The 17,923-nt window shown below is 52.1% G+C and overlaps 1 protein-coding gene across 1 annotated transcript; it reads left to right on the top strand.

The window, feature by feature from the left end:
- The first annotated feature begins 5,791 nt into the window (after positions 1–5,791).
- CD177 (CD177 molecule) lies at positions 5,792–13,961 on the top strand. Its single transcript, XM_027080369.1, has 9 exons — positions 5,792–5,837; positions 5,906–6,049; positions 6,293–6,475; positions 7,200–7,340; positions 7,496–7,612; positions 11,213–11,353; positions 12,079–12,264; positions 12,402–12,533; positions 12,795–13,961. The coding sequence occupies exons 1-9, from the start codon at positions 5,792–5,794 to the stop codon at positions 13,055–13,057; spliced, it is 1,353 nt and encodes a 450-aa protein (XP_026936170.1). The 3' UTR covers positions 13,058–13,961.
- Positions 13,962–17,923: the final 3,962 nt, after the last annotated feature.

Genomic DNA, 17,923 nt, shown 5'->3' on the forward strand with positions numbered 1-17,923 from the left:
ATTTTGCCCCCTGTGACCTCTACTCATTTTGCACACTGTTTGTAGAGTAATCCTCCCTGGAAGATGTAGCATGGGGCGAGTGGTCACTTAACATTTCACATCTAGCCTGAGGGGGTCACTTCTGCTGGAATTGCCCTGGTTGGAGACCTCACACTGATAATCCCCAGCATCCTCCCTCCTGACGGAGTCTATGGAGAGGTTGCTGTTGTCCAGGGACAGCTTCATCCTCTCTGTGAGCAGTAGACTCTAGCCATTGAAGAACCAGCATATGGAGATCCCAGCGTCATTTGAGAGGCAGGTCAGGACGGCAGGGTCCTTATGTTCTGTGATTGTGGTATTGCTGGTTCAGATGGAGGGCTGTGCCACTGGGCCTGTGGAGAAACAGAGGAGGTGACTGACTGAGAATAGGTCAGGGGCCTGGGGCCACGCTCCTTCCTCAGAGGTCTCAGCCACCCCCGGGGCCAGTGAGCTCTGTAAAGGTGATCAAGGTCATGGGGCTATCTTCATTGATGATCTGTAAGGAGAGGGCTGCACCTCCTCTCTGAGGATTGGCCAGCAAGGTGATGTCTTAGAAATTCAGAAGGTCGGGGGTGTTTCGATTATGTAACTAAAATGAAATCCAGCAATTCCACTTCTGGGGTATAGACCTATATATATATTTTATTTTTATATATATATATATATATATATATATATATATATATACACACACACACACACACACACACACACACACACACACAATGGAATATTATTCCATCACGAGAAAGGAGGACATCCTGCTACAGATATTTGTGACAACACGGATGGACCTTGAGCGCCTGATACTAAGGGAGATTAAGTCAGACCAAGAAAGACAAGTACTGTATGATATCACTTATATGTGGAATCTTAAAAAGCCAAAGTCATAAAAACAGAGAGTAAAAATGGTGGTTACCAGGATGAGACAGGCTGGGACATGGACCCTATGCTGCAGTGCTGCAACGCTTGCACCTGGACAAACGTCTCCTTGAGCAACAAAATACAAAGAAACTATAAGGGGCTAAAAAAAATAACTGCGTGCATGCGCAGTTGGGGCAAAATCTGGACAAGATACAAAGGGACAAAAAGCCCTACTGCCACTTCTAAAGAGCTGGGAGCAAAAGCAGGGGGTCGGGAGCAAAATCGGGGTACTGCGCATGCCCCCTGCACACACCACCACCTGAGGGGTGGGCAAACCACATCAGCCCCTCCTCCAGCCCCACCGCTGGACACACCCCTACCCTCCCCCCATGTGAGGGACCAGCTCGCAGCCCCCTCAGAGAGTGAGCCAGCAAGGAAACCTGTTACTTGTTCTCATTCCCCCCTGCTGCAGCAGGGACCCCAATAAGGCCTTGCCTGAATTTCTTGGCTGGCCTCTGATCAATTTCTATTGATTAAGGAGGCCAGGAACCTTGGTCGGTAACAAGGACATGGGCTTGCCGGGGATAGGAGAGATGTTGTTTAAGGGTGCAGACTTGCAACAAGTAGTAAATAAGCCATAGAGCTCTAACATGAATAGAGACAACAACATTTTATTATAATCATCGAACTTGCTAAAAGACTAGAACTTAATTATTCCAACCACTAAAAAGAAAAGATAATTATGTAATGGAATATAGGTGTGAAATATTGCTACAATGGCAATCATATAGTAATATATAAATGTATCAAATTAAAATATTGTATACCTTAAATTTAAACAGTGTTATATGTCAAATATATTCAATTTAAAACAGAAAAAAAGAAAAAGAAAAACAAAGGCTTTTCTCAACCCAGAAAACCTCTCCACACAGGTAGAAGAGAAAAAAGAAAAAGTTTTATTACAGCATTAAACCAGAATGTGATGTGCACTACAGGCAGTTTGCTAAGAAATTGAAAGACCGAAAGAAAGCTCACTCCCTTATATAGCCAGACAGATACAACCCCCACATACATGTTCTTAAGGTAAACAGTAACTAGTCCTCAAGTAAGAGGACTTGACAGCACCATTTGTCACATATCCTAAATTCATCTGGTAATTGGGGGTGATTGTCTGTATTAGTTAATTTGCTTTATCCGAAGGAAAAATAAACTTCTCACATCTTCACGACTGGAGGTAGTTTTGCAACCTGGAGTGTGATGTCCACCTCAACTGGACTCTTACCCTCCCCCAGAATCTCAACCTTGGTAGAAGCAATTTTACTTTATTTATTTTATTTTTAAAAATTAATTTATTTTTAATAAATTTTTTGTTTTTTTAAATAAATTTTTTAAAATTAATTTTTAATAAATTTATTTTATATTTGGCTGCGTTGGGTCTTCGTTGCTACGAGCAGGCTTTTCTGGTTGCGGCAAGCAGGGACTACTCTTTGTTGCGGTGTGCGGGCTTCTCACTGTGGTAGCTGCTCTTGTTGCGGAGCACAGACTCTAGGTGCACAGGCTCAGAAGTTGTGGCTCACGGGCTTAGTTGCTCCGTGGCATGTGAGATCTTCCCAGACCAGGACTCGAACCCATGTCTGCTGCATTGGTAGATGGATTCTTAACCACTACACCACCAGGGAAGCCCAGTAAAAGCAATTTTAGAGGCAATGGAAAGAGAGCATGGAGGAGTGAGTGGGAGGTGAAAAAATAGAAGCAAAGAAAATATGTCCAGATAGTTGAAGATGCTTGACTGAGAAGGGAAGAGGCACTGAAAGGAATGGAAGACCAAGGAAGTGTTTTTCTTTCAGTCAGTGTCTTTAGAGGCTGTGAGGGATGGGTGACAAAACCAATGCAGAGGGGGAAGTTGAAGGCTGAAAGGCCACAGGCTGCCTAACCCACTGTAAGCCCATGAAACACCATCTCTGGATGTGAATGTCCACTTGGGGAATGAATATTTTCGATTCTTTAAAGTTCAAATCTGCAGTGCAAGTAACAGAATCAGGGTTTAGGGTCAGGGTTAGGGCTTAGCTTGTTCAGGGTCAGGAACTGATATGAGATGTTTAGGTTTAGAATGTGGGATTGTATAGGGTCAGAGTTAAGAATCAGTCTGGTTCTGGGATCTGATTAGGGGTCGATATCCAGAAGAGACAGGCTGATCTTTAGATATTACAAACCTGAACTTCATTCTGTCTCTACTTTTTTTTCTCCTTCTCCATTCTGTAGCTAATTTTCTTTCCTTCTATTCTTCATTTCTCTCTCTCTCTCTTCCTCTCTTTTCTCCTCTCTCTTTTTCCTAACCCCCCTTTCTCTCCCCTCTATCTTTGCAACTCCAACTAGAAGAATGCAAACAGCTTTAAAAGTTATTTCTTTGACTGAAATTGACTTTAGACCCAACATGAATAATTTAGAAACCAAAGGAGCATTAGCTAGTTCAAGGCTCTACAAATAAATACGCAAAATCTAAATTCCGATACTATTTTTTAGCCCACAGTTGATTGTTTTTTGCAATGAATCAGTGACTTGCAATTGATTTTTTTTGGGGGGTGGGTGGGAGGACTGGAACAGAACAAACTTTATTCAATTACAAAAGAGGAGAAGCCGGAACCCAGTTTGCAAATTAATTTATCGGAAATTGATTTTTAAAACCTTGTAACGTTGTTTCACAAGTACAGTTAGGCAAAACCCTTAACTTCCTGTAAGAGGACATCAGACTTGGCTAATCTTGGCTAATCAACTGGTTCTGAAGAAGTAAAATCATGTGTTGATAAATGCAGATACATTTTAATATCAAACAGTAGGGTTAGTAAGCAATAGGTCATATAGGGAGTAGCCATAAATTATAAAAAAGAACAAACCATTTAAACCACAAAAGAATTACACTAGAAATTAACCCTAGCTTCCTTCCACCAAAATCTCCCAGTTGGAAATATAAAAAAGTTCTTCTAAATAACTCCTGGGTGATTGTACTTAGAAAATAAAGGCATTAACAGTGTCTATGTTTCAAACCCAGTATATTACAATATGGAACATCTTACAAGGTCCAATAGGATAATCACGGTGCAGAACTCCATGTTTTGGAGAAAATCTACGCCTTCTTCTGAAGATTGCAATCAGACATTTGGAAAGGGGCTCTAGGCTTATTACTGGGCCCCAGTGGAGTCTGGGTACCTGGTGCACTGGAAACACTAATGCTAGTATGAAGGTGTTTGGAGCTGGGGTCTTTGGGAGGTCATTACGTCATGAGGGTAGAACTCTAATGATGGGATTAGTGCCTGTATTAGTCAAGGTTCTCCAGAGAAACAGAAGCAGTAGTGTATATATGAATATATAGAAACAGATTTATTATGAAGAATTGGTTCATGAAATTATGGAGGCTAAGAAGTCCCAGGATCTGCTGTCTGTACCTTGGAGGCCCAGGATAGCTGGCAGCACCAGTTCAAACCTCAGGCCTGAGAACCAGGGGAGCCAATGGTATAAGTCCTAGTCCAGATTCAAAGGCCTGAAACAAGGAGGGCTGATGTCCCAGGGCAGGAGAAGATGTATGCCTCAGCTCAAGCAGAGAGCAAATTCTTCCTTCTTCTAGCTTTTTTTTTTTTTTTGCAGTACGCGGGCCTCTCACCGCCGCGGCCTCTCCCGTTGCAGAGCACAGGCTCCGGACGCGCAGGCTCAGCGGCCATGGCTCACGGGCCCAGCCGCTCCGCGGTACGTGGGATCTTCCCGGACCGGGGCACGAACCCGTGTCCCCTGCATCGGCAGGCGGACTCCCAACCACTGCGCCACCAGGGAAGCCCTATTCTCACTCTTTTCTCCCTTTCCCCTCTCTTTCTCACAGACCCACATCTGGCCTCTGCAGCCACCGACAGACACCCCTGATTCTTCCCTGTCTCCCTCCTACCCAGCATGCTAGAGCTAGTGTGTGCAGGCTTGCAAAAGCCGATTGTTAAATATTTAGGAATTTTGCGAGCTGGTTGTTAAATGATTGGTAGCTTAAAATCAGACATGGTAGGAGTATTTACACCATAGAAATAGGCCGATGTTCCGAGGCAGGGTTTGTTGATGCGGTTTTTCTGAAAAGCTGGTCTTCTAGCACACCACTGTGCCATCTATTTCTGGCAAAGACACTTGGCTTTGCTGAGGAATATCCTAATTCTTTGATAGAGACTCAGTCTCTACCCCCACCCCCGCCCCACCATTCCTCAGCTCCCTCCTGGGTGGCGGGAGATGGAGATTCTAGGGCCTGTGTTGTGCTGGGAGGGGAGAGAACAGTAGAAGAAGAGAAAGCATGAGGGAAGTAAGTGAAAAAGAGAAGAAAAAGGACAGCAGTATAGAAAGGAAAGAGAAAGAAAAGGGAAGTAGCAGGAGGGCAGAGGTTAGGATAGGAAGAGCGTAACGACCAGCCAAGACTCACCTCACAGTGTCTTCATGGGCACTTGGGCCATTTCCTCACTTGGGGCCAGAAGGTGGCCAAGGTGCTATGAGATGAGGAAACCGCCTTCACAAACTGTCCTGAAACAGGATGTGGGTGGGGACCCCCACAGCTGGGCTCTGGAGGAAAGAGGGCTGGGGACCTGGACTGGTGAGGTCTAGGAGCCAGGATGCCTCCACCTCTAACTGTGGAGGGACTGGGGGCCCAGACTCCTGGGTCTGGGGAAGGAGGGAGGATCCAGACTCCCCCCCGACCTCACTCGCCAACCCTCCAGCCCCCACCCTTCCCCACCCCTGCTGCCTTTAAGGTGTTGAGACTCAGACGGAGGCCCAGGCCCCATTTAGCAAGTCCCTCCCCTCCCCACCCCTTTCCTGGACTGCCTTGAGTGAGGCGAGATATAAAAAGGAGGAGAGAGCAGGAGTGCGGGTTCCAGCTGCCCTGATCATGAGCCCTTTCCTGCTGCTGGCCCTCCTGGGCATCACCGTGCCCGGTGAGTGAGGACCTCAGACGGGAGGGGACTCTGGAGGATAAGCTAAGACTGATTGGCTCTTCCCATCTCAGGAGTGCAGGCCCTGACCTGCTACTGGGCGACACTGATGTCTGTGAAGAATGCATCGGAACTGCCCCTCCAGTGGACGGCTAGCCAGAAGCACTGTGAGGAAGGCTGGAGCTGCCAGGAGGTTCTGATGCTGATGGAGAACGGTAAGGAGGGCCCGTGGGCCCCCGCCCGACTCCCACCCTCTTCTGTGCAGAGACGCTCCTATCGCCCCCGCTCCTAGGGCATGTTCTGTGTACAAACTCGAAAGCCTGCTCCCCCCAGTACCAGGAGCTGTTGCCTCCTCGGCTACCCAGTGGCCTGCTCTGCAGCCTCTCACCCCAGAGCACGAGGCACATCCGCCCTCTAGTCATGACCTCACCCTGGCCCGTCTCTCTCTCTTGGTCCAGGACCCTACGTGTACATGGTGCTCATCAAGGGCTGCACCCAGGCAGCCGATCACGAGGACCTCATCACCCAGCACAGGGCAGGCCCCGGCCTGTCCATCGCCTCCTACACCCGGGTGTGCCGGGAGGATTTGTGCAACCACCTGTTCACCAGCCTCCCTCTCTGGGCCCCGCACCCACCCACAGGTGCCGGAGGGAGAGGAGGAGGGTGCTTGGGAGGAGGGAAGCCACGGGGCTGAGGTGTTGGGGTGAGCACCCTGGGGATGCTCCTTTAGAATCCCTCCCTGCCCCCCTTCCCCAGCACAGCTCCTTCTAACAGTCCCGGAGCAGAAAACTGGACCGCTCTTCCCATGTTCAACCACCCACCTCCGACTCTGGCTCCGGCCCTGACCTGGTACCAGCTCCTTCTTTCCATCCCGCTGGATTTGGTCCACGCGTGTTCTAGTCAGGGTTCTGGCATTTCCTCCTCCTGAGTGAAACGGGCCTGTGACTTCCCACTGTCTTTTTCTGTCTGAGACCGTAAATCGGGTTTGGGGCTGTGTTCTGCGTTTCTCTACTCTTTGGCATCTTTTGTGGACACGGGCGTCTTGTCTTCTTGGACTGTTTAGTGGAACTTGTGGGTGAAGCCACTGGGTCCTCCCCGGGCACCGCTCCCCGACTCGTACCACCTCCTGCGCTCAGTCCCGGATGCCCCTTCCCAGATCTCACGTCCCCTCCTCAACCTTGCTGTCTCTCTAGCTCATGTTCCAAATGCCCCGCACCCCAGGCCTTCATGAGAAGAGCTCGAGGAGGGCACATTTGGGGGACACTAGGGAATTGATTCTTGGGGACCAGCAAAATGGGGGAGGGGTAGAGGGAAGGCACACAGAGCCTTCTCAGTCCTGCCTCCCTTTCTCTGTCACCTCCCCAGCCCTGGGGTCTGTGCGGTGTCCAGTCTGCTTGTCTGCCCAAAGCTGCCGGTCTGCAGCAGAGCTGACCTGCCCCGCCGAGAGCACGCACTGCTACAGTGGGCACCTTCTGCTCCGTGCTGGTGAGCCGGACCGAGATCTGAGTCTCTGGGGAGGAAAGGGAGCTGAGGTCTGGGACCCGGAGGAGGTCTGGGACCCGGAGGGTGGGCCTGGCTTCCCAGAGCTGCGCCTCCCGCATGAGGGATGGATGGTCCCAGCAGCAGTGTCTCCCTCTCTCCCCTCCTCTCACTTTCCACAGGGAACCGCTCCACCCATCTGAGAGTCCAGGGGTGCATGTCCCAAGCAGGCTGCAACCTGCTTAATGGGACTCAGGAAATCGGGCCCATCAGTCTGCAGGAGACCTGTGATTCTGAAGGTGAGTGTCATACCCACAAGACCAAATGCCCTGCGCCGCGGCCTCGGGCCACGATGACCCTGTGAAAGGCAGACATCCAAACACATCCCACCAAAGCCAGCATCACGTCATTCAGATATTTATTACTCACTCAGGCGGATGTGATGTAAGGGATTCTCCCAGTAGGCGCTTCAGGTGAGGATGCCAGTAAGAGGTGTCCAGCTTAAGGGGAGACAGAGGGTGCGTGGTCCAGGGGACATATCTATAGGACAGGAGTCCACTGGTGGGTGTTTTATTTGTTTTTGTTTTTGTTTTTTTGCGGTATGCGGGCCTCTCACTGTTGTGGCCTCTCCCGTTGCGGAGCACAGGCTCCGGACGCGCAGGCTCAGCGGCCATGGCTCACGGGCCCAGCCACTCCGCGGCATGTGGGATCTTCCCGGACCGGGGCACGAACCTGTGTCCCCTGCATTGGCAGGCGGACTCTCAACCACTGTGCTGCCAGGGAAGCCCCTGGTGGGTGTTTTGAATGATGCTGGGCCTGTCCAGGTGGGAGAGGGGCAGGGGAGCAGGGAGGAAGGCCAGAGGGGCAGAGAGGGTGGGCTGCCTCGCGTGCCACTCTGTCCATTGGCTGCAGAAGTGAGTGCAGGTGTGCCGGCTGGTTTCCTTGCTGGGAGTGACTTGCTGCTTCCAATTCTACTTCTCCACACCCCCGACCTTGGGTAACCCTGGGTCTTCCACTTCCCCTTAACCACCGTCACCCATCCCCCACCCATGGTACTGGAGCACCCCAGCAGCCATGCTGCAGAGATAAAAGATCAGCGAGGATATCAAGGGTGCTTCAGGTGTGACAGGAAAAGTAAAAGCCAGACGGGGACACGGGGAGGGTCCCCACTTCCCCGTGGAAACCCAGCCAAACCGTACACCGGTGGATGAGAGTGGCCTAGAGCGTCTTGCTGTGAAGCACCTGCCGTGGCAAGGTGGGGCGTGGGGTCTTAGGAAAGTGGGAGAAGGGTCTTCCCTGTCCGAGCTTCAGGGAGAGAGTTGAGTGAGTTCAGCAAACGTTCCTCTTGTTTGGATCTCTCTGGCTGGACTGGGAGCCTTGAGGACAGAGCCTAGATGTCACTGACACCAGGCTTCCAGCCTCGGGCAGCACAAGGGCTGGCTGAGGATGGGCACCCACGATGCGTTTGCTGACGTGAGTTTGTACAGGATTCCAAGGTCTGTGGAGACCCCAGAGGACTCAGACCCTGGCCCTGCCCTAAAGGGCTTCCAGGACCAAGAAGGGAGACATCGCAGACACAGATGGTCACAGGGCTGTCATGGAAGTGGGTCTGGGGGGGCCTCAGAGAAGGATGATACTGATGTCCTGGGAGGGGCGAATCAGGGAGGGCGTCACAGAGGAAGTGACCTATGAGCCGTGTCTTAAAGATGAGCTGCAGTTTATTCACAGAAGAGGAAAAGGACACGAACAGGCAGAGGAAACAGCATGGACAAAGGCTTGGAGGTGGGGGCAGCCCGCTGGTTTGAAGAGGGGTCCCTTGGCTCTGCCTGAGGAGGGGCTCATCGAGAGGATGGGGTGCAGCTGGGGGTGGTGGGTGATCACAAGTTTTCCAGGAGGAAGGAACAGCGGGTGCCAGGCCAAGGAGGCAGGAAATGCCCTGCTGTGTCTTGGGAATGGATATTGTTGGGGGAGCCGAGAGGTAGGCGGGGGGTCCTGGTGGTGGGTCAGGTGTCTGCCCAGCCAGACTGAGGGGCTGGCCTTTCTGCTGAGGGCAGTGGAGCTGTGGAAGGGTGTTGAGCAGAGGAGAACAGAGTCTGAATCTTTCCTTCTCATTAATGCTGGTTTACTTATCTGGCCTTCGTCTCTGGGACTAGGTAACATTCATAATTCAGAAGGCGTTTCCGAAACAGATCAGATGTGCGCCACGCACACCACACACCATAACGCACACAATACACTCAGGAGACACAAACACACACTGTGCCAAGTACACACCACACCTCACATACTGCACACGGGCCTCCTTAAACCTCACACATCCCGCACACACCACAGACTTCACACACTACATATAGCACATGCCACACCCAGCACACAGACCACACTTCACATGCCGCAGACAGCACACACAAACAAAACACAGGTACACGGGACACACACCACGCCACACCCATGCAACAAACATATACCACATACCTCACCAACACACTGTATCACTGTACACACACACCACACATCACATACCATACACACACCATATACATTTCACACATTCCCATACTATCCCACACACCCCACATACCCACTACACATCTACACACATCCCATATATGTACGCTCTCAAACCACACACGTCACGTAAAACACAGCCATTGGGCCACAAATGGATATCCCTAATCTATGTCCATATTCTGTTGGCTTTCAGCATCAGAGCCGGATCTTGGACGGTGCATTTGTCTTCCCTGGTTAAGTTCAGTTCGGTAGTTTAGCAAATATCTATTGAGCATCGGCAAGGCCAGGCATGAGAAGATGGGGTACAGCAAGATGTCAGGGAGTAAGTGGAGAACAGAAGGGCATCTCAGGGAGATAGAACAGCTCCTGGAAGGCGTGGGGGAAGGAGAGGACGGGGTGCCAGGACTGGGTGCAAAATGGACCACCGCAGGAGCCCATACTAAAGAAGAACCAAAGGGCTGGGATTGTAACAGCCTTGACTCTCCCGCTAAGGAATAGGATGGTGGTCCCAGTGAGAGCAGTGGGTCGCACAGTCAGGGAGAGCACAGCCTTTAAGAGCTGAGCGTGTGAGTCAGAAAGACGTGGGTTTCTGTCTGGGCTCTGCCGCTGAACCAGCTTTTGAGGATTACCACCTCTCTGAGCCTCTTTCGCCAAGTTCAGGGAGGAGGAGATAACCCCAGACAGTCAGGGGTCGCAGAGGATACAAAGGCCCTGGGGTGGTATGTGCCTGCCATGTGTTCAAGGAAGAATCCAGAGGCCAGTGTGGCTCCAGCAGAGTGATCAAGGGGAATAAAGATATTTAAAAAAAGAAAAGAAAAGGAAATGGGGATGACGAGGATAACACCACCTGCTTGGTGCGGGGCGGGGGCCAGGGGGCCAGGAGGAAATGAGCCAATCCAGGCGAGGCAACTCCTTGGGAGGCTTAAACGGGTTAATCCCTGGAAAGTAGTCATGGCAGCCGGGCACCTCAGTTAAGTGTTCAGGGCGCGCGAAGCGTCTGAGTATTTTTGTTTGGAACATAGGGTTTCTCAGTTAAAAGAAATCTGCGGTGTCAGGCTGCCCTCCTTATTTTCCAATAAGGACCCTGAGGCCCAGAGAGGGAAGTAGAGATTGGCTCATGCTAAGGAAGAGCCATCCATCTCTCTCACACCCAAAGGGAGGAGCAGCCGTCCCCAAGGGGGGTTGGGAAAAGCCCCCGCGATATTCCAGCAAGAACAGGGGAAAAACTGGGGGTGGGGCTCGGACTTCCTGTGTCCCTGCTAATCTGAGGCGGAGGCACCCAGCGGCTAGAAGGCTTGGAGGGCGAGTCAAGAACGTGATCATCTTCCCAAGCGCAGGACAAGGCAGGCCCCTGAATCACCCAGACCCTGGCCATTCTTTCTCCGCAGCTATGCTGACCTGTCATCGGGGGATCATGCTTCAGACTTCTCAAGACCTGGCTCAGAAACCTGTCACGTGGTCCACGAATACGGAGCAGCTGTGTAATCGTGGGGAGGTGTGTCAGGAGACGCTTCTGCTCATAGATGTAGGTGTGTGGGCTGCCCAAGAGGGCAAGACCCCCGCACGGGGTCCTGCGTCTCGCTGCCCTGGATTCTGTGCCCTGAATCTCCTGCCAGGTTCCCCTCATGCTTGCAGTTCCAAACCCAATTCTCCCTCTTTCTGCGCCTTGGTTTCCCCTTCTGAAACCTGGGGCCGAGGTGATGGCAATCGTAGTACCTACCCTGCTGCGTGGTCGCTAGGCTGTATCCGGTAGTCCAGGCAAAGGGCTGAGAGAGCTGGCACAGAGTAACCTCAGTGACTGCATTCAAGGTCTAATGAGCTGCCCGTTGTGTGCCAGGCACTGTTTTAGGTGCTGTAGATCCCATCGCATCTGCCTTCTTGCCACTTTACGTGCCAGTGGGGAAGCAAAAAAAAAAAAAAAAAAAAAAAAGAGTAAGATACGCCTATGGAGGTAAGAGCTATGGAAAGAAATCCAGCAGGGAAAGGAGATCAGGAGAGTGAGGTAAAGGTGGTAATTTGCTCTCTTGAGGATGCTCTAGTGAGAAGGTGACATTTGAGCGAGAACTGAGAGGTGGCAGAGCTGGGGGAGGACCCAGGCTCTGGCCCCGGTCTTCCCCGTGCACTCACCGGGACCTGTGCTCCCGTCCTCAGAGGACCCGCATCCCACCTCTGCCTGCTGTGCGAGGAACCCCTGGCTCTGCCGCCTTCCGAGTCTCCCCTCCCCCCACCCAGCTTTCACTCTGTCACCCCTCAGGACCCAGATCGCTCCTGGTGGGGAGCAAAGGCTGCAGCAAGGCCAGGACACCGGATTCCCAGGCTATCTCCATACACTCGGGGCCGCCCGGAGTGCTCGTCGCCTCCTTTGCCCGGTTCTGCACTTCCGACAGGTGCAACTCGGCTGCCAGCAGCAGTGTCCTGTTGAACTCCCTCCCTCGTCCAGGTGTGGGACCCCAGCGGGCTGGGTGGGACCAGGGGTGGGGAGAGATGGGGCCCCAGAGATACACTCTGGGGCTCAAGGAGGGTGGCTAAGAGCTAAGAGCAGAGCTGTGCGCCCCCAACTTTCTCTCTGCTCCCCAGCTGCCCCTGCCCCAGGAGACCTGCAATGTCCCACCTGTCTGTCCTTTGGATCCTGCACACAAAACTCTGATACTGTGACGTGTCCTAAGGGCACCAGTCATTGTTACCAGGGTCACATTTTTCTCAGGGGAGGTGAGTGCTGAAGGTCAGGTCCCAGGGATGAAGGGGCTGGGGGCCTCAATTCACTGGTCCTGAGGCGGGAGGGTGCTTGAGACCCTGGCTTATGCGTTTGAGGGTGGAGGGGGCTGGGGACCCAGATTTTCTAGGTCGGAGGGAGGAGGGGCCTAAGAGCCTGGTCTCTTGGTCTGAGCGGGGGAGGGTCTAGGACTCCTAGGGTTTAGGAATTTAAGCTGAGGAAACCTGAGCACTCTCTGATTCATATTCACTCTCCAGGTGGGCTGAGCTCCCCAGTGGGCATCCAGGGCTGCATGGCCCAACCTTCCAGCTCCTTATTGAACGGTACCCAGAATATTGGGGTCTTTTCTGTGATTGAGGACCGTGATGAGGCTATAGTGCCAGATGGAGCTGCCCCTACCCTAGTGCCAGATGGAGCTGCCCCTGCCCCCTACCTGGCTTGGGTGGCAGGGCTGGGACTATCCCTAGCCCTTTGGTGTGGGGCGCCCTCCCTGCTGACCCCATTTCCCCATGATTCTTAGCCCTTGCTGACCCCCTAGCCCAAACCCTCCCTCTGACCTCATAACTAAACAGCCTTGGACACTGAATTATTTCCCAGTCCTCTACACGAGTTAGCACCCACACCCACCCCACGTACTGTATGACCTGATGACAGGGCCTCGGAGCAGCTGAACTTGCCCTGCGGGAGGGTGGACATTCAAGCAGTGGCCCCGTGTGTGTGAAAATAAAGACACTGTCCTTTCCCCCAAATGCTGCGGTTTCCCTACGTGAGGGGAGGGGAGGGCTCCCAGAGAGCTGGCATGAGGGAGGAGAGGAATCCGGTGACAGATTCACCATCTCAGGCTGTCCTTTACTGATCTGGTCCACATCCCCATTGGACCCCACTGGGTGGCGGCAGAGTCTTCAGGTTGCTGCAAGTAAAAGTATTTGGGCATCGCCATGACTTGGGAGGCGAAGGTGCACCAATGAGGCTTCTATCCCAGTAGCCAGGGCCTCAGCACCAACAGCGGCTCACCCCACTTGAATAACTTAAGAGTGTGTGTGAAGCAGGGAAACAAGAGGCTTTGCACAGTTTCCTGAGGCTGATATCATTGGGGCTGTTATCATCCTAGGCCTGAAACACTGAGGAGAAGTCATGACCATTACTAGAATCTGGAGGGGGTGGTGTTTAGAGAACGCTGCCTGACAGGATCTCTGACCCCAGGCTGAAAACCCATCCAGCCCACAGCGACACTACGGGGAGGGAGCTGGGGAATTAATACCCCAACCTCACTCAGTGTCTGCCCTCTGGTCTCCTGTTGGGTCTCCCCATTGACTGAACCCAGCTGGAAGGCAGGAGATCCCATTGACAGTCCCCACAGCACAGGGCAGGAGAAGAAGCTGAGAGAGTGAATTTGAAGAAGGAAACAGAAAGTGTCCAGCACAGTCACCCCTTTCCTTTGTCCACATGAAAATCAGAGTCCTCAATACAGAAGACACAACTCCCATCCGTTACCATATTGTGCTAACGATAATGGGTCACACACCCACAGCATTAGACAACCAGTTCTTCATGTACCACGGTGAGAGGAAGATGGGGAAAAACAGCATATAAGATGAAAAGGTCCTGACTGTGTAGCTGGTGGTGATCAGAGCTGCCCTCTCCTACCACCCATTCTACGTTCTCTTACCACCTGCCAACACCTCCTCGGGACAATTGGTGTGACACAAATCTTCATTCTTAAGGGAAGTAAGTGTTCAGTGGTCTTGTCCTTATTGGCTCTTGGCCACTTTCTGCTGAACAGGGCCACCGGCCAAGGAGATATTACCGCCAACGCGTCCCTTGGCTTCCAAACATAGTCTTCCTTGATCCAGCAACCCAGCCTCCCTCTGGTGGTGAGGTTCCCTCTGGCCATCAGCAGAGTGGCCCTCGTCTCTGCCTGTTGTTTCAGCAGCGCAAGGAGCACAAAATGGCGAGGGGGCAGTCCTGGCTTCCGATTGATTAGAGCTCTGATGGGGTTCCTCACCCACACCAAGCCCAAGGTCACAGAGACCAGGAGCAAAACTTCTTTAAGCAGGTTGTCAGGTGTACTAGTGGGAGGGGACACTCCCTTCTCCTCCCCTGATTCATGGACCCCTGCATTCTGGCTCTGGGAGAGGTGACACGATAGACTGGCCACTGGTTCAAGACATACAGCATCTCCTGTTGGGTGGCAGGGTGCCTTCTCTCACCCAGTGCCCTCATCAACCATCACGGCCATTCCACCCTTCCGATAAGTCAACTGTCTCTGTGTAGTGGGGCACCTGGAAGATCAGTGAGCTCCATGGATGGGAGTTAATTGCCTCACTTCCTTTGCCTTAAAATATGTCCTCTAGCTGGAAGCAATACTTCATGGGATACTGTAGCAATAGAACAGACATCTTCTAAGTTCCCAAATGGCAGGGTTGACAGAAGCACTGAGTACGAGGAAGGCAAATCAGAACCCACACTGTGGGGAGAGAGCTCAGTCCGCTCGAGGGTGGGGTGTGTCCTGGGTAGTCCTGCTGTAGAAAGACGCCATAACAGGCTTAGAGTTGGCCTCTGCCTCTGTTGGTTTGGGCACTGAGTACGGTCAACAGCCAGGTCACCCTGGGGAGAATTAGCCCGTCTGTCGTCACTATGGGGAGCCTCCACCGCCCACATGGCCACTTTGCACATGGGCCCAGTGTGCGAGCACTGATGGGAGAGAAGCCGCCTGACACTGTCCACAGGATACCAAGGGTACCCATGCTCAGGGCATGGGTTCTGGTGGGCATTCGTGTGGGACGTGAACATCTTCACACTCTGTGCCCATCCCCAGAGGACCTCACACGTATCCCCCCGTCTTCATTTGATACCTTTCTTCTTATCAAGTCCTTGATCAAATGGCTCAGCAGGGGTCCATGCCGAAGTGGACTTGAGGACCTCTCTCCCTCCCACAAAGTGGACCCCTGAAGTTTTGCCGCCTGAGGGATTTCCTACATCACTCTTTCAGGACCACACGTGCCAGTGCTAACACAGCAGCTACCCACTTCTGCCTGGCGCCAGCCCACACTGCAGTTCCATCCATACACCTAGTCTGTGCTTTCTGTCCTCTGTAAACAGTTCCCAGGGAATCCCCATGAGCTCATAGGTGTGGGTGGGGAAGAGGCAGGAGAAGTGGGTGCCGTGGGTGTCTGGGCCACCTGCTGGGGCGTCCACCTGTGCCCTGATCTCATACACACCTTCTCCATGGATGGCAGATGGTGCTGTGCGTGCCCAACGTCGTGGTTTGGTAACTTGGCTGCATCCAGTATGTGGTGTGCAGTTCAGGTCACAACGCTCTTGGTGTCCCATGGTCAGGTATTCAAACTTTACTGGGTCCCAGTAATAAGCCAGGAGCTGTTTCCCAGATGGAGGTTAGTTATTTGCAGAAGAAGACATACCTTTGCTCCAAAACCCCAAGGTTCTGCACTATGATTATCCTGTTATCTCTTTATGTCACAGAAACTTTCAGGGACATTGGGTCTCTTGGGTCAGATGACCCGAGGTTCAGAGCAGCTAGGTTTCCAGTCTGAACCTGCATCAGAGCCCTTTCCTGCTCTAGGATCCACTCAAAACTGGCAATCTTATGGGTTCCCTCACAAATGAGTAGGAGTAGGATGTCAACATGTGCTGCACCCCCCCAGCCAACTCCTAAAGGACTGATCTTTTCTGTAAAGGGAGCCACACAAGGTGTAGCAAATTGTCTCTCAGTTTAGAAGGAATATTGAGACATGCCCCAGACCTATAGTCCCCTAGGACTTACACCAGTGTGATGGGATGGGGAGTAGATGACGCAGTTTATCCTCCACTCTGTGGCACACGTGTGTTATCATCAAGGGCGCCTGCGACTCCCTGTTCACTGATTAAATAACATAAATCCATCAATGAAGTGGACCAGTGTGATGTTCTGTAGAAAATCAGACGATCAAGGTCCCTCTGCGACAAGAGGGCAGGAGAGTTGACCAAGACATGAGGCCAGAAAGTGAAGGTGTCCTCTTGTCCCTGAAATATAAATGCTTCTGATTATCTCTGCTAACGAATACAGAACAACGAATTGCTAGATCTGTAAGAAACCACAACCAGAACCATAGCTGCAATGATCATTGCCACTTCCATTTGCCAGAAACTGTCGTCATGCTCTAGACCGAGATGCGATAGCCACCTAGGTCCCTGTGTCTCTCATGCTGCGGTGTTGGCATGAATCTCAGAAATCCCCAACGGGTGCATTATAGCTTCTGATTTACCATCTTGGTGGGCGTGGTAATAGTTTCAGAAGCACCATGCGGTCTTTCTTACCATAACAGCCCTCACTCCATGGGTCAGGGAACCTACGTGAGGGCTTTTCCAGTTACCTGCTCCTATTATACATTCTAGGATGACATAAATAACAGGATGAGTCTGTGGTCCTCTGGAGCCCACTGGGAAAGGGACTGGAGCCGGAAGTCTGTCTACACCCTCACCTGGCTCACGGTGGCGATAGGCATCCCTCCAGAGCTATCATCCAAGTAATCCTCTCCAGGTCTGAGCATTTATTTCCCTTTGACCAGCGCCCAAGTCCTCCAGATACATGCACGCCCCCCCCCCACCCCCCGCAACCAGTCTTTCTGGTGTTGGGGGAAGATTCACCGCCTACACCCATGGTTGCACTGCAGGGTCCTTCTCAAACGGGCCCGGCCTCCTTGCTCATTCACGGGGTTCCAGGTCTATGAACTGGCTTAGTCTGGGAATTGGATAAGAAGTCCCTGTCATGGTGACCTGAGATCTCTTCCCGTCAGAGCTAGAAAATTCCCTGCACCTTTAGGGACCCCCAGTCATTTAGCTTTGCCATGGATCCCCACCTGTCAAAACACTCTGATGACATTTTTGCTCTGTGGCTTGTCCCAGTGATTGGGGCCACGTTGTCCTGCACACCCAGTGACACCACCTGGCGGCTCCCAAATCCTCTTTTTCCAGCATTCCCATAAGCATCTTCTGCCTCAGAGGTTCTTCTGCCACCACAGCGCTCTCGATGTCCCCTCCTCCGATGCCTTCCCACGGGAGAGGATAAGGAGGTGACTGAGGAGGCTGCACAAGATGGACTGTTTCCAGCTTCCCCTGGTCCCCAAACTTGGGACTCTGTTTCTCTCCAATACGCTGGAGAAGTTCTAGCATTGAGTCCAGATAGGAACTCACTAACCTAGCAGGCTCATAATGATATTCCCAGATGCTTGAACCCACACCTGCAATCCTGTATCCCATGTGAAAGAATTTGGCCCCATGAAGCCTTTCTCCTGGTCCTATCTGGTCTCACACCCTTAGAATCTGTATCAGCCAGGGTCCAGGCAGCCATCAGGAACCACGCACCAATTTTAAACAGGAAAGTTGG

This window comes from Aethalodelphis obliquidens, unplaced genomic scaffold (assembly GCF_003676395.1).
Source record: "Aethalodelphis obliquidens isolate GAN/ISIS:26980383/991018 unplaced genomic scaffold, ASM367639v1 scaffold43, whole genome shotgun sequence".
Classification (NCBI taxonomy): Eukaryota; Metazoa; Chordata; class Mammalia; order Artiodactyla; family Delphinidae; genus Aethalodelphis; species Aethalodelphis obliquidens.

Bases quoted from the DNA above. Each gene is read 5' to 3' on its own strand.
- CD177 (XM_027080369.1), top strand. From the start codon at position 5,792: ATGAGCCCTTTCCTGCTGCTGGCCCTCCTGGGCATCACCGTGCCCG. The intron at 6,476-7,199 runs GTGCCGGAGGGA...TCACCTCCCCAG, and splicing joins GGCCCCGCACCCACCCACAG to CCCTGGGGTCTGTGCGGTGT. The intron at 7,613-11,212 runs GTGAGTGTCATA...CTTTCTCCGCAG, and splicing joins GGAGACCTGTGATTCTGAAG to CTATGCTGACCTGTCATCGG.